Here is a 23,367-nt window from a genome sequence, read left to right as displayed (position 1 = left end):
GGCTCAGGATGTCCGACTGGGACGAGGGACACAGAGCTGAAAGGTGGTCGTTTGGCCGATGGACGTCTGGTTAAGACATCGTGGACCGTCTCTATTTCATCGCAGAGCGACAACCCAGCATCATCATCATCACCACCATCATCATCGATTTCATCATCATCATCATCACCGCCATCATCACCACTGTCATCATCTTCATTACTGCTTTAGTGATCCAGAAAAAAACCAAACAGTAAAACATCAGCTAATCTTTCCCTCTGTCCCGCCCCCTGATGATGTCACTTCCTCCTGATCAGAGCAGAGCTGAGGTGGAGCCTCTGATCACCTGCACGAGGCAGGTGTGTCTGATGTCAGCAGACGTTTGGATCTCAGTGTGTTTGTTAATCATCGTTATTGATGACTGATTGTGATCAGTTTGTGTTATTGAGATATTGATTGTGTTTATTGACGATAACCTCGTCTCCATGAACTTCACGGCTCTGAACTGTTTGTTCCTGTTTTTGTCATTTATGATCATCAAGGACAGTCTTCAGTATAAAGACCAATCAGTGTTGTCCACATGGAGAATCAGCCAATCAGATGCGTCCCCTGACTGTACATTTTATGTCTAAATATATAGATTATGTTCTGCTGATATTCGGCTGTTTCCTCAGCTGTCTGCTGTGAGCGCAGCACTCGCTCAGCGATCCGCAGACCTTCAACCTCCTGCTGCCGTTAGCGAGCTATTGATTAGATGAGGCTCGGTCACGGCTCTTCTCCATCAACCACAGCCTCCTCTGACAGAGACGCCCTGGTGACCTTCACAAAGCGGGACGCCGTCAGACGGAGGATCCAGGACAGACTGGAGACCAGCAGAGTCCAGACTGCAGCTCAGTGCCCCAGGAATTATTGTGTACATGCTAAATACACGGATTCAACGGGAGTGTTGTAATCTAAGGGAAAACACGTGATGTACACATGTACGTGTACACACACACACACACACACACACACACACACACACACACACACACACACACACACACACACACACACACACACAGCCTGTATATGATTATTGGACGTTCTGAACTCAAATGTCTGTCTTGAAACCTCCAGTTCAAAGCGCCTGCACAGCGGCTCAGACTAATTCCTGGACGTGTCTGGACTGTTGTCTGCTTCATGCCCGGCCAGGACTTCAGGTGGAAATGACTCATATGACAGTTTGCATCTATCGAGAGAGTCGAGGGGAAACGCTGCTAAAAATACGCCTGAGAGCAGAAACAAAGCTGAGACGTCGTGGTCGGGACATGAGGCGGAGACACTCGTCCATGAATCTGCTCCCAAAGCTCATTTTAAAGACGCTCTCTCAGATCCAGCTGCCAGCAGGACATCTGTCCGCTCACATCTGGCTGATGGCGTTCTGTCCCAGCTTCAGTGGACAGACAGTCTGAGCAGGCGTCCTGGTACAGCTGACCTGCCCGACAGACAGGAAGTGCAGACGATGTCAATAAAGTTTACAAAATTCAACATCACTTCTGAGAAAAGAGGAACTGGTGGCTCACTTTGAGTCTGCAGTGAGACGTTGGACACCTCTGTCTTTCAGAGACCTTTTCCAGTCTTTGTGCATGTTGACGTACGTCGAATTGTTCCAGAAGGATCCGACTTCCCGCTCAGTCAACAGAACAAAGTGAATGAATCCAACGTCAGACCGTTCACACCGGAGACGTGCTGCAGCGTTTAATCTGTGTCACTGCTGTCCTGATGTCAGTCCACACAGCGACATGCTGCTGTCTGACCTCGTGTCCACTCTGGATCGACTAGTTCTGTCTGTCGCTGCGTGCTCCGGGCGTCAGGTGTGGGTGATGACATCAGGAGACACCTGAAATCTGCGCAGTATCAACTGCCAGCTCGTCGTTTTCTGATGAAGGAACAAGACTTTACAGAGGAAAGACGTCTTCTGTGAGACGGACTCCAGCAGACAAACTCAGCCGGCTGCTGTTACCTGACTCTACCTGTCCAGACGAATGGAAACACAGCAGGGTTTCAGCTTTTAAATCCACCTTTGACACGTGATGTCACGCTCGCTGACAGACACAGCGAGTCTGCTGGAGGTCTTCTGTCCATCTCTGCGCTCAATACACGATCATTTTTCACCTGCGGCCAGTGCGACCTTTAACCCTGAGCACAGTAACCCACCCTGAACGGGGGCGGAGCTCAAACAGAGGCCGTGATGTCAGCGGGAGGAATGCTGGGAATGTGTGAGGCCGACACGTGTTGAAGCCTCATCCACGAGCCGACACACCTGAGACACCTGACAACACAGGTAATCTGCGCTGAAAGACGCCTTTGTGTCAGACTGTCTGCTTTACTGGGTGCAGCTCCACACTGACGGGGGTGAGAGTTCGATTCCCTGAGAGTCCGCAGACAGACAGACACACACGCACACACGCACGCACGCACGCACGCACACACACACACACTGTCCGTCCAGTCCAGCCGAGTGAAGGAAGTAAAAGACACGACTTTAAAATCCAAAAACGATTCGTCGAAGCACAGAAACAAAGAGCTCTGTGAACATGTTTGTATTCAACCTGCTGAACAAATAAATATGTGTCACGTGTGTGTGTGTGTGTGTGTGTGTGTGTGTGTGTGTGTGTGTGTGTGTGTGTGTGTGTGTGCGCGTGCGCGTCTCGTCTATAAAAGCATTGTGAAAACGAAGAACAAAGCTTCCTCTGAAGCTGAAGGTCCACGTCTTCCTGCTCTTCATCTCACTCTAACTCGTTTGGTCAGATTTCAGTAAGCAGCAGTACAGCCACTGACAGCCCTCCTCCTCCTCCTCCTCCTCCTCCTCCTCCTCCTCAGACACAGATCAGCTTTCATAACAAATATTCAAAGAATTTCTTCACATAATGAAACTGGTTCTGTTTGCAGAGCCTCGTCCGTCTTTCTGTCCACATTCCTCTCAGCTCATTAACATTGACGCTCGCGCTGCGTCCAGACTTCAGCCTGGAGCTGAAGGTCGGACCGTAACTGCATCTGTACAGGTGACACTGAACGAACTCCAGGTGTCTGACATCATCACAGGTGACACTGAACGAACTCCAGGTGTCTGACATCATCACAGGTGACACTGAACGAACTCCAGGTGTCTGACCTGTGCAGGTTGACCTGGACCTTCCTCGTCCCGCCTCGTCACATTAAACACAGAGGAGAAACCTGCCGTTGGCCCGGCTGAATACTCCGTTCTGATTGGCTGCAGGGTTTTATGGCTTGTGAAAAACTTGGTGAAAATACAAATCAGTGGTCTCAATTAAGTTTCTTTGGCAGGTGACGATGGTTTGAGGGGGATAATGTCCAACCAGGTGTCCATCATCAGAACTTCATGGACGGCTCTGGCCTCCTCCTCATCCATTACTTTCCAGATGACGGACACCTCGTCAAGCGTTGTCCCTTCCATGTGGTTTCAGTGGACACCAAACAGGCGACACAGCTGGAGCTGCTGTGAGCCAATGGACAGCGAAGCAGTGCCGAAACGTCCCACTTGGACTGTTGGTCAGACAAAACAAGACACCTGAGGGGACATTTCAGGACAGACAGTTGTCATGAGGAGTAAGTCCTGCTATGGTTGATGAGGTGCTGCTGTCTATACGTGTCTATGAGCGAAGATGACGAGCAGAAATAACACAGACGGAGAAAGAATTTAACAAAACTCAGTCTGTGAATTCAAGCCTCATGGATCTGATCCAGAGTCAGTTTGTCATCCAGCTGCAGACTCAGATCAGTTCAACGTGTCGGGACAAGGACACCGCTCAGACAGAGAGGGACAGAGACAGAGAGGGACAGAGACAGAGATCAGCCAGAGGAGACGAGTGTTCTCTAAAACATGAGTCTGATCTGAGGAGAAAGTTTACAGCTGCTCAGATGATCAATCGATGGATCGATCACTGATCCTCAGTGATCTGTCCGCAAAGTCTCTGAACGGTCACTGTTGATCCCAGAAGGTGAGAAAACACCAAAAATCCAAAGAAGCACAGACTTAAAAAAACACGAATCAGCTGACGGATACACTCCTTTACAGAGGGATCCACCTCCTGGAGGGTGGATCCTGTGGAGGGTGGATCCCGTGGAGGGTGGATCCCGTGGAGGGTGGATCCCGTGGAGGGTGGATCCTCAGACGAAGCAGAGTGATCCTCAGTGAATCTGGGACACGGTGACGTCGTTGTAACTGACCTGGGGACAGCTGCAGCGCTAACCGTCACAGCCTCCGCTCGTAATGAGGAGCAGCCGAGTGCACGGAGCCGGAAGAAATGAGCTTGACAGCGTGGACGCTGCACGAAAAGACGGAGCAGAAGAAGATGTAAGCGGAGGCTTGAGCGCCTCCTTGCACCTCCTCAAATCACCTCCACCTGTCTGCAGGTCAGAGGTCACGTCTGTCCTGCTGCTGATCAGAGGAGGCTTCAACAGCCTCAGAGCATCCAGAACACCTCCACCTGCTCCCTGTCCCCTGTCCCACAGCCAGCTCCACTCGCCCTCAGATCCCCTCCTGCACCTGCACCTCCTCCTGCACCTGCACCTCCTCCTGCACCTCCTCCTCCTGCACCCCCTCCTCCTGCACCCCCTCCTGCTCCCTCCCTCCAGGACCAAGGCCTGAACCTGGACCAACTCGTCCAGGACTCCACTGACATGTCCATAAGTTACTCAGAGCTCAGCCTGTCCACACATGGCATCCTGCTGCTGCTCTGGACTGTAACTGAGTACTTTTACTGCACTCCATTACAAAAGAGAAGTACTTTATCCTCATGTCACTTTGTACTTGTACTGCACTACACGTACCTGACGGCTTTAGCTGGTGGTTCGATTTTACACACCAAATATATAAAAGTATACAAGTATACCTGAAACAAGCAGCTGATCAATTGATTGACAGAAAATTAATTTTGATTATTTTTTATATAGTGCTGTCAATTGATTAAAATATTTAATCGCGATTAATCTCATGAATATCATAGTTAACTCATGATTAATCGCAAATTAATCGCACATTTTTATCTATTCTAAATGTCCCATTCATTATCATTTTAAAGCTCTTATCAACATGGAAAAGTGGATGGGCTCGCTTTGTGCAAATGTTTTTTATTGAAAACAACATGTAGTGTTTTATTTCACACTGACATTCTCACTTTGAGCAGTCGTTCACATTTGAATCAAATCTCACACAGTTGAACACTGTCAGTAAACAGATGACAAACAAATAAATATTTGGTTAGAAAAAAGCCCTTCAGCAGCCCTTTCTAAGAGATCAAAACAGGGAGATACGAGATAAAGTTAAAGGTCACATCATTGTAAACTAGGACTCAGCCTGTAGTGCAGTTAAACCACGGCTGAAACTTTCCTTTAAGTTTCCTCTGAACATCCCAGCAGTCAGACTGTGATGCTGTGTTTGTTCAGCAGAGGCTCATCAGCCTCTTATTTCTCTCCAGAAACAGTGAACATCACTTGTCTCTGGCTGCAGTCAGCTTGTTCTTAGTTGCTGTATCCATCTGTCTCTGTCAAAGCTTTGGTCTTGTCATTCGAACCAACTGCAACTTTTTGAAACTAAACTTTCTATTCAGAATCTTGTTCGCATCCATTTCGGCGTTTCGCGCCTGACATCCGCCGACACTTTGACAGCTAGCGAGCAGGCGAGACCAAACATGCGTGGGGCGTGTCCATTGTTTTGTTTCCGGTTTACAATCGGATCCTGTAGTTTTTCTTACGTTACTAGCAGTGGCCACAGCCTATAAAAAACTACAAGTTCACGAGGTCACAAAGAGCGTTAATCACGCGATAAAAAAATGACGCCGTTAAAATTGATTTGCGTTAATGCCTTAATAACGCGATATTTTTGACAGCACTAGTTTTATATTTTATATTTTGATGATAGTTGAAGTTAATTTTTCATGTAAAAACATTTGATACTTTCCTCTGGATTATTTCAATATTCTGACCTTTTTCAGGTCAAAGATTTTTTTTAATTACAGAGCAGCAAACACAGCTACCTACAGAACAAAGCGATCGATCAAGTCATCAATCGATCGATCGATCGATGGAGAAAATCATCGGCAAACTGATCCAGAGTGGAAAGAATCGTTATGAGCTCCACCTCAAGCAACTCAAGAACGAGGAGACACAATGATCTAAAGACACCAGAGACAAGAGGACAACAGACACAGAGGACACAATGATCTAAAGACACCAGAGACAAGAGGACAACAGACACAGAGGACACAATGATCTAAAGAGACCAGAGACAAGAGGACAGCAGACACAGAGGACACAATGATCTAAAGACACCAGAGACAAGAGGACAACAGACACAGAGGACACAATGATCTAAAGACACCAGAGACAAGAGGACAGCAGACACAGAGGACACAATGATCTAAAGACACCAGAGACAAGAGGCCAACAGACACAGAGGACACAATGATCTAAAGACACCAGAGACAAGAGGACAACAGACACAGAGGACACAATGATCTAAAGACACCAGAGACAAGAGGACAGCAGACACAGAGGACACAATGATCTAAAGACACCAGAGACAACAGGACAACAGACACAGAGGACACAATGATCTTAAGAGACAAGAGGACAACAGACACAGAGGACACAATGATCTAAAGAGACCAGAGACAAGAGGACAACAGACACAGGAGACACAATGATCTCAAGAGACAAGAGGACAACAGACACAGGAGACACAGTAATCTAAAGAGACAAGAGGGCAGCAGACACAGGAGACACAATGATCTTAGAAGGCAAGAGGACAACAGACACAGGGGACACAATGATCTTAAGAGACAAGAGGACAACAGACACAGGGGACACAACAATCCAAAGAGACCAGAGACAAGAGGACAGCAGACACAGGAGACACAATGATCTTAAGAGACAAGAGGACAACAGAGGACTGAACTTTTTTGACTTCCTTTTACTTAGGTAGGAATTTGAATGCAGTCATTTTACTTGTACCGGAGTACTTGTACGCAGTGGTAGCGGTACTTGTACCGGCACGTTCACGTGCTTAGAGTGACCTCATCACAGCGCTTCTGATCCTGATCGATGACTGATCGCTTCGATCCGGCGGGAGGAGATGAGCGGAGCTTTCGGTGAGTGAAGCCGCAGGTTGCTGCGGGCGGAGCCTCCTCGCTGACTCCTCACTGACTCCTCAGAGACTCCTCGCAGCCTCTCGCGTGTTTCGCAACCGCTTTTCTTTTTTTCACAAAGTGACCGGAGGGCGCGAGGCTCGCGTCGTGTTCGCGCGGCGGAGGTCGTTTTTTAATCAAAGTGTTAAAATGAGAGACTCACCCACAAAGTCCATCAGAGCAGCAGCTTAACTCATGTCCTCTGAGTGAAAACACTCATGAGAGCGAACGCAGCTTCAGTCTGTCAGCACGCAACGACGAACACACACACACTTCCGACCCGGACCTTCACAATAAAGGTCCCGGAAACGCGAGCAGCAGTCTTTAAATATCAGCCTTATATTTAACGTTTCATAAAGATGATGATTTTAGCTGAAACCCACTCTGTTCTATTTAAGTCCCCATTTTCTGGTTTTATTCTCTTCTAATTTAAACTATTTGAAGATTTTCTGTATTTCTACACAATATTTCTCTGGTCCATTGTGGACGGAGCCACACTGTTCAGCTCTGTATTTTATAATGACAACCAAGTCAAAGCTTTAAGACTGTTTAAACAACCATGAGAGTTTCTAAAATGTACACAAACAACTGGACCCAATTCATGAACATACATCTGACCTTAGATGTTTAATGTGCACCGATAGTTTAAACACCAGCTTTTACATTTTTCTCTTTTTGCATTTATTTATCTTTCTTATCAGTTTCTGTAAACTGATGGGGATGAAGAGCGTATTTAGCCTAATGTTAAGAAGGGGAGGGATGCAGAAAAATGATGAAATGAAAATAAGTGAAATAACAAATGTGAAATTGTAAAACTGAGCAGAAGTTTCCTTCATTTTAAAGTTTTTAAAAGATTCAAGATGATCATTAAAATGGACACCTTTTGGACCAATATGGCTGCATGACAGCTCCGGTCATTGAACACAGACACAGCTCCTGGTGACGTCTCTGCAGATGCTTCTTGAAAACACACTTTTGGTTTTATTGAAGGATTTTCTGATGGATCGACTTGAAGGTTGTGTCTGGTAATGAAGAAATATAGTTTTTACTTTGGAAACATGTCATAATCCTCATTACTGAGGTCTGCTGATGCTCTCGTGACTCCCTGATGTATGGAGACGAGCCAGGGGACGGTTTGACACGTTCACAGCTGTTAAACTGCTTCACTGCAGCGTTCATGGACAGAGTCCAGCAGGTTCACGCCTCTTTATTTTGAAGGTGAGCTTGCAGGATGTGTGGGTTCATTGTGGCGCTGCTGACAGGTGGAGAGCAGACTGAGGAATGCAGCAGATCCTGAGCTGAAGTCAGTCAGAGGTTCACCTCTGTGTGTGTGTGTGTGTGTGTGTGTGTGTGTGTGTGTGTGTGTAAATAAACATGAACACATACAGAGCGGAAGCCTTTCAAACACACACACTAAAAACGATCTTCTTCTGTTCCACAGGACGCCTCCAGGTCTCCTACACTTTAAGAGAAGTGGATTTGATTTTGACCCGATCACTGTGCAGACCTGTAGCCTCACTCTGATGGGACGCACGCATCATCCCAGTAATCATTCCCAGTAAGAACAGAACGTGAAGAAATCTGTGCAGAAATGTTGAAAGTCAGCTTCCACTGAGGTAACACAGGTGTGACCAACGACCTGCTGATGGTTGTTCTGAGCCGTGAGCCACTCAATACTTCACCTTTAACTGTGAACATACTACAAGCACAAACCAGTGAGAAAGAAGAAAAACCTGTGGAAATCTGTGGGGTCACCACCTGCAGCCTGACGGAGGCTCACCTGTGCTCTACAGGTAGGTCTGAAGGCGTGACGTCCGTGTGGCCTCCAGCCGTGTTCACACGCAGATCACTTTACTGTAATCAGTGACTTCATCTGCTGACATCCTGACCTCCAGTGCCAGTTAGTCTGTCACATCGAGAGGAGAGGTGAAGAGGAGGAGGAGGAGGAGGAGGAGGAGGAGGAGGAGGAGGAGGAGGAGGAGGACATGCTGCAGGCGTCTCAGAGCAGAGACAGTTAATGAGCAGTCTGTCAACACTGTAATTAGACTGTGGACTGAAATTATATCTCAGCTACTGTCGCTGCTGCTGCTCGTCCTTCAGTTAGACGATAAAAAGAAGTGCAAGCACAACAAAAACGAGCCGAAGAAGAGGAGGAGGAAGAAGAAGAAGAAGAAGAAGAAGAAGAACTGGGTAATAAAAGAGCTTCTAATTTCCTGTTTCACTATTTCACGTCCCTCTGGCTTCCCTAGCATATCAGTCTGAACCGTCCAACAACATAACAAGACAAACACTGAAACACCAGGAGGACAACTGAGGACAGGTATAGATCCAGCATCAAAACCAGTATAAATCCATCTTAAAAACCAGTTTGAATCCACCATCAACCCAGTATAAATCCAGCATCAAATCCAGTATCAATCCACCATCAAACAAGTATAAATACAGTATCAAACCCAGTATAAACCCAGTATCAAACCCAGTATAAACCCAGTATCAAACCCAATATAAACCCAGTATCAAACCCAGTATAAATCCACCATCAAACCCAATATAAACCCAGTATAAACCCAGTATCAAACCCAATATAAACCCAGTATCAAACCCAGTATAAATCCACCATCAAACCCAGTATAAATCCAGCATTAAAACCAGTATACAGTAAACCTAGTCCTGAAACCAGTGTGAAACCAGTATGAATCTCATATTGAACTGAAGATAAAAAGTAACAGAGCTGCTGTAACCTGTGAATGACAGGATGAATCCAGTATGAATGAACTGAAATCACCTTTCATCCAGTAATGAACCAGGTTCACGTCCTGATCTAATCCCAGTATAATCTCAGTAGAAACCCAGTCTAAACTGGTTGTTAGGGGTCTGTTTGTGTGGCCTGACTGGGTTGATTAACATATAAATAACCTCCTCCCCCCTTGGCTGGTGGGTGGTGGGTGAGGAGGGGTGAGGGGGGATTAAGGAGGTCAGTGAATGAATGAGTGTGTCTGTGGCTGAATGAGCGGGTGGGGGACTTCTGTCCGTCCACAAACTGATCGATACCCTGATCGCAGAGACAAAAGTCTCATTCAGACTTTCTGTGTGTTGTCTCCTCACGGTCTCGTCTGGTCCCACAGCCTGCATGTGAAACCAGTTCTGGACCCCTGCAGCTCTGGGCGGGAATCCCCTCAGCCCAGGCGTCCCACCGGGGGCAGCGGGGTCAGTCCAACTCCTTCAGAGAGACGGATGGACACTGGATCCTTTGTCCTCCAGACATTCCCCGGTCACAGCGACGTTCCCACACGGAGCAGGAAAATTACAGGCTGCGCCCGAACGTCTCATTATAACAGCAGAGGAAAAGAGTCACCTGACTGAGGACGGAGGACAAACTGAGACACCATCTGAGCCCGTCAACACGTTTCCAAGACGCAGGCCCAAGGACAAACCAGCATTCCCCATCATAATGTGAATTTGCAGAGTGACCAGTAACCACAGCCGTCACATGACTGTACTGGAGTAAAGCACAGTACAAGTACCTAAGAATTATACTTAAGTACATGTACTGCGTTACTTTCACCACTGGTCAGACCCAAACCCAGTTCACAGTTTAAATACTGCATGTCAGGACTGACCCAGGACAACAATAAAACACAGCCTGCAGGAGACACGTCCAAAGAGGAGGTCCACGTGGGACTACTCAGTCTGGTCCTCCACAGAAAATAACCCTGATGATGTCACAGCGATGTCATCGGGGTTCATTTGGGTTATTTGACTGGGATTGGATGCTGTGGACGGAGACGGAGCCTCATTCGTTCTGCTGCAGCCTGTGTGGACCTCCACATAACGTATGACCATAGACTGAACACATGGACCACGTGCACGCTCTGCATACCTGTGCGTGTCCACATACGTGCACGCTCTGAGCGTATGTGGACACGCACACATATGCAGAAACCTAATGTAGTACAGACGTAGTATAATGCAGTGGAAATGGAGAATAAACGTAGGTGCATTTCTGTGTCAGCCTTTTACAAACTGGAGCTGTTTGCCAGCCAGGGACAGACACACTGCCCAGTGCATTGTGGGAAACGTAGGCTGCAGAGCAGGAACAGTGAGACACAGCTCTCCAAAACTCAGCTGATTCCACCATTTCCTGTAATCCTCAATCCTGCAGTGTACAGACCTCAGTCACACATACACACACACACACACACACACACACACACACACACACACACAAAGCAAAAAACACTCCTCCACTGCCTGAATATCATCACATCCGCTCTTTTGTTCTCAGTGTAATCCCTGCTAATAGCTGATGGGTTAGGCCACACACACACACACACACACACACACACACACACACACACACACACACACACAGGTAATCCACAGGCGTGGTGTTGCATAATGAGACGTTACTGAGCTCTAATCTTTACTTCCTGCTTCCTGGTTTCAGGATGAAGCGGCTCACAGTGCCTGCACTTTGTTGTCATGGCAACCCCCCCCCAAGCTCTTACCTAGCACGGCGGCGCCCTCCGCTGGGAACTCTGGGAACTGTCCCTCTGAGGGGACGCTGACGGTCCTGCGGAGACTTCGACCCTTGGCCGAGTCTGTGGGGCTTTCCTGAGCCTCCCCTGCAGCCTGGGGGTGGGGGGGTGGGGGGTGTTACTGTGTGCCACTGCAGGACAATCTCATTGAATTTGTGATTGGATGTTCAGTGTCTGCTGTGTGCAGAAGCTGATGCTGTTTCACACCTTACATTTAAAATGTATGCATGTGAGTGCGTGTGTGTGTGAGATGTGCGTGTGTGTGTGAGATGTGCGTGTGTGAGATGTGCGTGTGTGTGTGAGATGTGCGTGTGTGTGTGTGTGTCTGTCTGACCTCGTCGTCCTTGTTGAGCAGGACCAGCTGGCTGTCCGTCAGGATGCAGAACTTCCTCTCCCAGGCTCCGCTGTCGGTGTACGGACTCTGACCGCAGGAGAAGCGGTGAGCCGGAGGACCTTTGACGTCTGAGAGACAGAGGACGCGTTAGAAACCACACACACACACACACACACACACACACACACACACACACACACACATTTGTCTTCAATCAGTCCTCATGTTCAGACTGCTCTGCTTATTCTGGGATGGAAAGGGTTCACACATAAACAACATCCTGATTCATGACGAAGGCCAGCAGCTCTGTCAGAGCGATGCCTTCAAACCAAACATCTGTAACAGCTGGAGGAGCACGGTGCTCACAGACTGAGGTAACCCTCAACTGTAGAAACCTCAGACTACAGGTCAAAGGTCAAAGCTCGACTGTAGGCACTGAAGTTGAACACACTATTAACATCTGAAGTTAAAGCTGACTGGAAGTTAAACCATGAGCTCCACTGCCTTCACTCAGTAAACAGCAGCTTAGAATCACCATTATCATCATCATCATCATCATCATCATCATCATCATCATCATCATCATCATCATCATCATCATCACGCCCGGTGAGCAGACGTACGACACCACCAGATACAGTACAACAGTCGCACTAATCAAAAAGATTGCAGGAGGACATCAGCTGCTGAAGGAGGCTCTGAACCTCTGTCAGCAGCGAGTACTGCAGCAAGAACACAGTAATGAATGAGTACTCCTGTCATAGTGCAGTAATGAGTACTTCTGTCATAATGCAGTAATAAGTACTCCTGTCATAATGCAGTAATGAGTACTCGTTGGTGGGAACGTGCTGACAGGCGTCACGCTCCTGTGATCCATCACCACACAGTCTGTAGTTAAACTGTCGTACTGGTACTTTTACATAAGTAGTACTTATCTGAGTACTTCCTCAATGGCTGCTCCTCTGTGTCAGCTGACCTCACACAGGGATCATGGGACAAAGACGGCGTGTTCGGCTCAGTGAGGAGGAAACACAGTGACTGGACAGCAGAGGGCGCCGTGCCTCTACACTTCCACCTGCTGCTCCTCACTCCACCAGTGGAGGAGGAGCAGGGGGAGGGGGAGGAGGAGCAGGGGGAGGGGGGGGAGGAGCAGGGGGAGGGGGGGGAGGAGCAGGGGGAGCAGGGGGAGCAGGGGGGGCGGGAGGAGGAGGATTAAAAATGAAAGGGGTGTCTGGAGGAATGAGCGGAGCTGACACTCACTGCAGAGCTGACTCAGCAGAGGTCAGAGGTCACGTCACAGCGCGTTAGACGGACCTGTCTGCAGCTGCACCGGCGACACACACTGACATCAGACCATCTGAATCTGCTTCAACGTGGTACAACTGAGCCCGTCACAGATCCTGAAGCAGCTTCATCAGCTTGTTTCCAGCCAAAGATCTGCATGAGAGGGAGCTTCGGCGTGATGAGACGGACCTGTGGCAGGAAGGACGCCGTGTGACAGCTGAGGGCGTTCACGTCTGTGACCTCATCAGGCTTCAGACGGCAGAGCACAAATAAAATGATGGAGAAACAACCACAGAGGAGAGCTTTCAGGTTTCTGCTTTTCAGGCAGGGTGCGTTTTGTTCTGTGCTGATACAGAAACAGCTGTTTAAAATCATGAAGGACATCCAGCTGATTGGTCGCTGGACACAGGAAGTAACCTTCAGGAACGAGCTTCATGATGAAAGAAGTGCTGATGCTCAGAGTCACAGCTGAGTAACAGGATTCATCCAGAAACATGAAGTGAATCCAGACTGAACTGACGCACCCACACAGGAAGCAGCCTTTCCTTTAAAGGAGCTCAACCTTGATGACTGAACACTTTCAGCCTGTGAGCAGCTGAGTGTGTGTGTGTGTGTGTGTGTGTGTGTGTGTGTGTGTGTGTGTGTGTGTGTGCGTGTGTGTCAGACAGTAAATCAGTGTTAAGTGTTAAACAAAAGCGTCGTCTGTTGGTCAGCGGCGTCTCGTCGGCGGGGTCGGGTAAACAGACGGTGCTTTCACTGCGCCTGACTGAGCTGGGATCATTCAGCGTTTGTCTGGCTGGGTAAACACTCCACACACTCTCACAAACACACACAATCACTCTAATTGATTATGATGGACTTTTGATTGCTAAGTAAATTTGAGCGTTTGCTGCAGTTCGTCTCGTCCGGCAGGAGGACGCCAACACCGGAAGCAGCCGTCCTGGACGTGATCGCTGAGGATCCTGTGATATCATTCACAGCATTAGTGGATTTTCTGCTCTCTAAGTGATCTCAATCGATGGAGGACGGTCCAGAGGCTGCAGGTTCATTGACATGAAGGTCAGACCTTCCTCTACTTTGGTGTGAACACTCACAACTTGTTAAGATGTACAAACACAAACTTTAAGAAGTCACTAAAAGGAGTAAATGTGAGAAGAAGAAGAAGCTCTGTCTTCCATCTGCTCCTGTACCTGTACAGCACACCTGCCCACCTGCTGGTCTTCTCATCGTCTCACTCTTCACGTGAACCGTCCGGTCCAAACATCACGACAGACGTGCCGCTGTCTTCTCTGTCCTCTTTGAAGGACGCTGTGGTTGGACAGAACACGTCTCCTCTCTCTTGCAGAACTTCCACAGGAAATCTGCTGTTTTAACGCTGAGTGGCCACAGTCAGTTCACTGTTTAGCTGCAGTCAACAGCTTTTTGACCCTGAACAGCCACCATCTTTTTAAGGGCTCGTCTTTTTACTTCAGTCTTTAGAGCTTTGCTGTGAAGTTCTCAGTGTTTTCTGTGTGTATTGTACCTGCACTTGTTCTACGACACACCGCTCTGTCCCAGAATAACCTCAGCGACGAAGAGAAGAGTGTCATCCATAAATACGTGTAACTGCAGCTTGGTCTTGGTGGAGCCCTTCTCGCAGGAAGTGGCAGCCTGCGATGGTTCCACGTTCTCTTTGTTCCTCTGAGCTGCAGAGAACAGGGAAGCTGGACATCATCTGCGATTGCTTCCACATTTCAAACTGTTCTTCCTGAAACTAAACCACCTCACAGCAGGAACGAAATAAAGAACCTGCAGAGATGAAGCTGAGACGCTGTCAGCCGAGACCTTCTCTGAACGCTCTGACTCAAACTGCAGGAACGTCCTGATCGTGCTGTCACAAAGAACTCACAGCAAAACCTCACAAGTCTCCTCAAAGCTCACAAAATGAATGACAGAGGCAGAAGACGGTGAAAGGTGTTAAAGGTCCAGAGAAGTGATCGCAACAAAATAAATCCTGTTTTTCACATTAGAAGACAGAAAAAGTCTTTCCATGTGTCACATGATCTTCCTCAGCAGTCTTCATTTGAAGTGGACGTTAAGGTTAGTGAAGGTCAGCAGTGCAGAGAAGATGAAAACAGAGATTAGACTGACTGACGCTCTGAATGTAATGGACCGCGTGGTGAGATCGAGATGTCTGAAAGGTGAGCAGAGAAATGATGAGTGTTTTCACCTCATCAGGTCTGAACAGCGTCAGACGATCTGAGAGAGAAAACACCAGAATGAGATGACATGAAGTAAACTTGAAGCTGAACATGAAGCTTCTGGTTATGTGAGGGCTCAGGTGAGCGGCCGCACCGCCGTCCGTTAACGCCCTCGGACACCAGAGTCCGGTTTACAGGCCTCGGCCTCGGCCAGCCGGAGACAGCTGCAGAGTAACGTGCAGCTTTGTTGATGAATTACAGCCACAGGAGGAAGTGGAGCGGAGCTGAGGGAGCACAGAGCAGCTGAGGAGCTACGCTTTCAGCAGCTATTTCTGGCTGCATACTAAATCATCCACGTCAGAGCTGGGCCCTGAAACCCTGAGAGATCTGAGGCGGTCACACCTGCTGCTGCTCAGAGCTGCAGAGCTGAGCGAGAGCTGAGCGAGAGCGCAGCGACCGAAGATGAAGAAAGGAAGACTAATTGGCCGGTTTGCTCTGTCTCCAAGCGGCGCAGAGGGACTCCAGTTGGGCTAATTAGCAGATCCGAGGTCTGCTGCCGCTGACGAGACACGTGGACGCCTTCAAGCTGACAGATGAGCAGAGCCGAACAAAGACGGGAAGCGGGGATGGGACGGCGGGCTGCTCCCAGATCAGACAGAAGGAGCAGGAGAGGCAGGCCGGCGGCGGCCTTACGTAACGCCTCGTACCTGAATGAACCGCAGCCCTGCTCCGGTCCAACGTCACGCAAACCTCCACACAGCTCAGAACGGAGCTACGACGACTTCAGCTGACGCTGTTTGCCTCAATGACAACCCAAACAACAACAAACCAACACAGACGCTCCTCTGGACACCAGCCCTTTAAAGCCGAGCAGCCGCACTGACCTCCAGGACAAACGGAGTACTTGAATGCATCCTGGTCTTCAGCTCGTCTTTGCTTCAGTACACAAAAGCTGCTGAGCACAGCCCACATCGACACTTTCACTGTCACAGCATGCAGCTTCACAGCCAACATGTCTGACATGAAACCAGAGTTCAGGCTGATTCCAGAGCAGCTGCTCATGTTTCTGTGTGCATTTCTGTTAAAGCAGCTTCACGTGCGGCTGCAGACTCTTTGTGTGGAGCAACAAACTGTTCGGCCTCCTTTTAAAACTCTGTGATGAAAGGGGGACGGTGGACCACAGGAGGTCCTCTTTGCCGTCCCCTCGCCTGCAGAGCAAACAGATTAGGCTTCTATATTTGTCTGGGCGGCCGGATGATTCGGGCCTGGTGAAAGGTCAGAGCCGCCCGCCAAAGTGCCAAAACACGACCAGACCACCGGACCACGACTTCACCAGAGTGTGAAGACGATTCATCCAACGGACCTGCTGAGCGCCACAGAAACACAGCCGCTGACCTCCAGCCTCAATCAAAGGAGCACACGCAGAGGTGAAAGTACGTTTACTCAAGTACTGCACTGAGGAAGGTACACGACGCAGAACACTGAAATAATAATCATAAATACAAGCAAGCAGAAACACGTCATCAGCCCTCATGAAGAAAACAATGGAGAAGCTTTGGCTGCAGAGTCCTGAGGAGAGGCGGAGGAGGAGGAGGAGGAGGAGGAGGAGGAGGAGGAGGAGGAGGAGGAGGAGGAGGAGGACGAGGAGGAGGAGGAGGAGGAGGACGAGGAGGAGGAGGAGGAGGACGTGGAGGAGGAGGAGGAGGAGGACGAGGAGGAGGAGGAGGAGGAGCACGAGGAGGAGGAGGAGGACAAGGACGAGGAGGACGTGGAGGAGGAGGAGGAGGAGGACGAGGAGGAGGAGGAGGATGAGGAGGAGGAGGAGGAGGACATGAAGGAGGACGAGGAGGAGGAGGAGGAGGACGTGGAGGAGGACGTGGAGGAGGACGAGGAGGAGGAGGAGGAGGACATGAAGGAGGAGGAGGAGGAGGAGGAGGACAAGGACGAGGAGGAGGAGGAGGAGGAGGAGGAGGAGGACGAGGAGGACGAGGAGGACGACGAAGATAAGGAGGACGAGGAGGACGAGGAGGACGACGAAGATAAGGAGGAGGAGGAGGACAAGGACGAGGAGGATGAGGAGGAGGAGGAGGACGTGGAGGAGGACGAGGAGGAGGAGGAGGACAAGGAGGAGGAGGAGGAGGACAAGGACGAGGAGGAGGAGGAGGAGGAGGACGAGGAGGACGAGGAGGAGGAGGAGGAGGAGGAGGAGGACAAGGACGAGGAGGACGAGGAGGACAAGGAGGAGGAGGAGGAGGAGGAGGACGATGAGGATGAGGAGGAGGAGGACAAGGAGGAGGAGGACGAGGAGGAGGAGGATGAGGAGGAGGAGGACGAGGAGAAGGAGGAGGAGGAGGAGGAGGAGGAGGAGGAGGAAGAGGAGGAGGAAGAGGACGAGGAAGAGAGCGTGTGAAGGCAGTGGTGGAACGAGTCGTTCAGCTGTGGCCTGAAACCAGCTGATCAGTGTGTTCTGCTTTACTTCCTGCTGTGATCTGATTGGTCGGCCGCGAGCTGTCGTCCACACTAACACAGGGCGTTTGCTGCGATGTCCTGTTTCCTCGGTTCACTTCACTCTGTGACCAAACAGTTACTGTCAAAAGAGTCTTTTTATGGGCGCCTTCTCAGTTCTACTCAGGGGTCTGGCGGTCGTGACAGCGGTGACTTCAGGCGCCGTGAGGCTGAGAGGAGAAGGTCTGAAGCTCAAGGCTACTCATCAAAGTGCGTATCAGCTGTAAAAGCTGGGAAACATCAACCTGTCATCAGCAATAAAACAATGAAGTGTCTGATAAGAGCAGACGTGTGCTCTGTGTCTACAGACCAAAGCTAAGCTAGGCTAGTTAGCCGCTGAACATGCTCACAGGTGGAGCATCAAACTCAGATGTTGGAGCATCAGAGCTGAAGGTTACTGCGCTCGTGGAGCTCACGTGGCGTCTCCGCTCGTATCAGAGCCTCAAAGTTTCTCGGTAACTTACTCGACGGACACAGATCAGATTCAGAGTGCGTCGATGAGCTGAAGTCCGGTCTGTCTGCGGAAACGCCTCCAACGCGTCGTTACTGACAGCGTGCGGGTCAGCAGGAGGAGGCGGAAACAGGCATTCAGGCTGCCTCTCGCTGCTCGTCCGACACAGGACCCAAGTGTGTGTGTGTGTGTGTGTGTGTGTGTGTGTGTGTGTGTGTGTTTGTGTGTGCGCGTGTTTGTGTGTGCGCAGAGAAATTCGACTCTGGCCAAACCTCCACTGGGAATGTCTGAGAGCTGTGGAGACTCCACCACCTGTCCACAGATACGTGCGCACGCACACTCACACTCTCTCTCTCTCTCTCTCACTCACACACTCTCACACACACACACACACACACACACACACACACTCTTTCTGCGTGACCTTTATCCAGCCTTGACGGTATCTGTGTGCTCGTGTGCGTGGCCTCTGCAGCTGCAGTGCCTTGCTCATGGGCTTCAGTCCACTGATTCACTCGAGTCATCTCAGGGGAGGACGGGTCAAAGGTCAGCGGGAATCAGCAGCAGGTTTCACAGAGTGATTGACAGCTCAGAGTGATTGACAGCTCGTGCAGCCTCTGTAAACTTTACGTGTTTTATCTCAGTTGCATATTTAAAGTCCACATTGATTGAGACTGAAGCTTCACAACCATCACGCACAGTATCACACAACCTGAGCTCTCAGGTGTACCAAAGGGTTAACAGCCTGACACACACACACGCACACACACACGCACACACACAGGCCAACAGAGGCTGCTTTGTCTGTCGACCTGTATACTCCCCTCTGCAGCAGGTCTGGTCTCCATAGCAACCAGTAAATACAGCAGGTTTCCTCCAATCACAGGACGCTAACATCACATCATGTGATCTTTATCAAGATGGGACCATTCAACAGGAAGGGGGGGGGGTTAAACCACAGTGAGAACAGAGAGGGGTGTGTCGCTGAGACTGACCCAGGCTGCAGATAACAAACACACACACACACACACACACACACACACACACACACACACACACACACACACACACACACACACACACACACATTAACATGAGAAAAGTTGGTCAGCTCGTTGTTTCCCTCCAGAAAAAATACCTGGACTGACTCAGAGAGCTGCAGATGGTTTAAAGTGAGTCTCCACAGACCCACCAGCAGGTCCAAGTCCTTCAGAGACCCTGAGACACAACGACAGACAGCTGACGAGGAGACGTCCCTCCTCTGTCCGTTAAAAGCTCCTTTTCTGTCTCAGAGGTCATGATTTCGAAAAGATTCTTGTTTCAACGACCTTTAAAAACAGGACTGATGGAGCAAAGCTTAAACTGACATGTGACCACAGCAGAGAGCCTGGACGCTCACCTGTGCACCTGTGGGACGTTCTGTCTGATCTGTCCCAACAAGTTCAGAATGAGCGTCTGCAAACAAAAGACAGAGTGAAAATAAAAGGCGTGAGGAGCTAAAGGTTTTTACTCGTCTGCCAGCAGAGACACAAACTCATCTCAGATTATTCTTTGTCTCATAGAAATCCAAGAACTCCTCCACGAGCTCAACACGCTTCACGCCGTGAGCGCAAGGAGGCGCAGCAGGTGTTCGACAGGCGGAGGAGCGTCTGTCTGACGGAGGACATCACACCAGTGAACGGACTGTTTCTGTCAAAGTGCTGCGTTCAATCTGTCAGAAACAACAGAAAGCTGTGAAGAGTCCTCTGCTGTGTCTGCAGGGACACAGAGGGACAACCTGCCAACACGCCATTATCTGTCTGCCTCATGTGCTAAACACCGAGCGTCAGAAGACTTCACACCAAACTACCAGCGAACGCACCGCAGAGGACAGAAAACAGGTTTTAGCTGCTGAGTCATGATCTGATTAACCGCTGGTGGAAACAGCTGTCACTCACAGCTGTCGCTCACAGCTGTCGCTCACAGCTCTGATTGAACCTGAAGGGATCAAACGATGATCTGAACGAGGATCCGTCCGATCGCAGAGGACAAAGGTCTGAAGCTTCAATCCTTCACACGTGGAGCTGATGAGACACTTCCAGGACGTCTCACAGCACTTCACACCTCCCTCTGAGGCGTTCAAGAGCAGCGAGAAAACAGGTGAAATCTGGTTTGTAACACACCAAAACAATGCTGCAGGCAGACTGAATGTCAAGGACGAGAGCTCTGTATGAACCGTCCATCGCTGACTGAACAGTGACAATCAGGTGGAGTTACGGCTGAATAAAAGCATCTTCATCTCCCGTTCGTGTTGTCTCCTGCTGAGGAGTTGTTCATCAGGTCCTGCTGAGCTCTCAGAGGATAAATCGGGGACGACAGGCGGCGACGCCGACTGAAGGCCGCAGCTCTGCTCTGATAAGCCGAGGCTCTCTGGAAAGGACAGATGCGGCATCGGCCACACAAACACCAACACTGCTCTGCTAACGGCCCCGGACGACACTTCAGGGGACGCTTTGGGACCTGAGGGCCGATCGGCCGCAGAGGACATGAGTCTATTATCAGACTGAGCACTGCCGGAGGAATTGCTTCACACGTCAGGAGGAAACTGAGGAAGCAGGAAGCTCAGAGGACACGTCTTCAAACATCCGTCCTTAAACGTCCATGTGTTCAGTGTTCTGCCACAAACAGGCTCACGCAGCAGAGCCTTCAGCTGCTTTCACTGACTCTGTCCTCTGTGCTAAACGGGTCAGTTAAACTAGATTTACTCTGAACGTCTGTGGGGTTTCTGAAGATTTCAACTTTTGCCCAGCAAGAAGCCGAAGATGAGGGCTGAAGCTGAGGGATGAAGATGAGGGCTGAAGATGAGGGCTGAAGCTGAGGGCTGAAGATGAGGGCTGAAGCTGAGGGATGAAGATGAGGGCTGAAGCTGAGGGCTGAAGCTGAGGGCTGAAGATGAGGGCTGAAGCTGAGGGATGAAGATGAGGGCTGAAGCTGAGGGCTGAAGATGAGGGCTGAAGCTGAGGGATGAAGATGAGGGCTGAAGCTGAGGGATGAAGATGAGGGCTGAAGCTGAGGGATGAAGATGAGGGATGAAGATGAGGGCTGAAGCTGAGGGATGAAGATGAGGGCTGAAGATGAGGGCTGAAGCTGAGGGATGAAGATGAGGGCTGAAGCTGAGGGATGAAGATGAGGGCTGAAGCTGAGGGATGAAGATGAGGGCTGAAGCTGAGCGATGAAGATGAGGGCTGAAGATGAGGGCTGAAGCTGAGCGATGAAGATGAGGGCTGAAGATGAGGGCTGAAGCTGAGGGATGAAGATGAGGGCTGAAGATGAGGGCTGAAGCTGAGCGATGAAGATGAGGGCTGATGCAGAGGGTCACATGCTCATAAATGATGGTGAAGGACGTTTCACAAAGGTCTCGTTCACACCGTGTGACTTATAACAACATCAACACATGATGAAGGATCACAGTCGACTTGTAAACCAGCAGCTCCACGTTCAGTGATTTTCATGCGCTCACACTCGTGGAGGGATGAGCAAAGCTAACTAGCATTGGAAGCTAACTCAGCACTTGTGCGTCCGCCCTCCAGGTTGTGATTGGTTCAGGTGTGAGCAGCAGATTCATCCAAGAAAACAGCTGGAATATGTATGATGGAAACCACCGTCACTGCTCCACGTCTTTACGGCATTCAGGACGAAGAGCCTCTAATCAAGCTGCCGTTAATCATCTGCAGAGCGTGATAATCATATTCAGTGTCGTCCATCATGGCGGCTCTTTGTTGTTCGCCTGAAGCAAAGGCGACGCCGTTTAATATTTAAACCCGCTGACTTCAGCAGAGTCGCTGCATTTGCATCTACAAAGCAGAGTCTCTCACTTCAGTGTCAATCATGACGGCAGCCCGCGTGCAGGGGACCGGGGGGTGCTCTCAGGGGTCAAAGGTGAACAGCAGTGCCACCTCCTATGAGGCTGCCAAGAGAGGTGCGACACACTGAGGGTCTGATGGAGGCTTGCTGGGGTCAAAGCTCGGAGCAGGAGCTTCACAGCAGACATTTTGACGGCTGCTACCAACGACGTGAGCCGTGGACGAACCACTGAGGGTCCCAGCAGGCACGAAATCATGGTTCACCTGAGTCATCAATGATCTCAAGTCCACCTGAGGTCACCCTGTTATCTCCTAAGAGAGCTTAGCGGCAGACTTCACCTCATCAACGCTCTGAGTCTGAGCGATCAATAAACCTGCTGATAAACCACAGAAAAAAACCCGCCAATCTTCCTCCAGTGTCAGCAGGACTGCAGGTGAGTCCATGACACAGTTTCATCACCAGGAGCATGATGGGAAAACTACGATCACATTCAGAGTAGCTCCACACGTTCACAGACAGACAGTGAAAAGCCATGCGAGAAGAGAAACAACCACGGCGTCCATCAGTCCACCACAGAGACATGTCACATGCGGACTGAACACCAGCCGCTGCAGAAGAAGTCTGACTTCAGTCCAACACGTGAAAGAGAGTCGCCATGTTGTTCCTGTGAAACACAGAGACGTTAACACGCAGCTCTGCAGCCGAGCGACGTCTGACCCGTACAAGCTTTTTCTGGAACAGCTGATCACACAGAGCAGCTGGACGTAAAGAGGGGAAACGAGAAGAGTCCACGCTGGACGGACGCCAAACTGAGACAAAACCGTGTTTTCACGAGTATCGGCATCAATGTGAGCAACAAGGCCGACCGGGAGAGACTCCACTTTCCCACCAGAGCGGTGAAAGGTTAATGAGCTCAGAGGAGGCCGCCTTTGTTACTGCAAGCTTTTATTCTGGAGGGGCATTTACATACAAAAGGAAGACACACACACACACACACACACACACACGCACGCACGCACGCACGCACGCATGTACGCACGCACGCACGCACAAATCCTTGATG

The 23,367-nt window shown here is 49.9% G+C and overlaps 1 protein-coding gene across 5 annotated transcripts in view; it reads right to left on the bottom strand.

Annotated features, from left to right (window-relative positions):
- rasal2 (RAS protein activator like 2) overlaps positions 1-23,367 on the bottom strand; it is a 58,628-nt gene that overhangs the window by 23,330 nt on the left and 11,931 nt on the right. For 4 of the 5 annotated variants that reach the window (XM_070974318.1, XM_070974317.1, XM_070974314.1 and 1 more), the window contains exons 2-3: positions 12,042-12,169; positions 11,678-11,801 (exon numbers count right to left, since the gene is read on the bottom strand). In XM_070974318.1, coding sequence (XP_070830419.1) covers positions 11,678-11,801; positions 12,042-12,169 — 252 coding nt within the window. Of the gene's footprint in view, positions 1-7,332; positions 7,416-11,677; positions 11,802-12,041; positions 12,170-23,367 lie in introns of those variants that run through there. The other variant, XM_070974320.1, reaches the window with a different exon arrangement.

The sequence above is a fragment of the Chaetodon trifascialis genome, chromosome 11 (assembly GCF_039877785.1).
Source record: "Chaetodon trifascialis isolate fChaTrf1 chromosome 11, fChaTrf1.hap1, whole genome shotgun sequence".
Lineage (NCBI taxonomy): Eukaryota > Metazoa > Chordata > Actinopteri > Chaetodontiformes > Chaetodontidae > Chaetodon > Chaetodon trifascialis.
The sequence above is the reverse complement of the archived record's forward strand: the minus strand, read 5'-3'. Positions and strand labels throughout refer to the sequence as shown.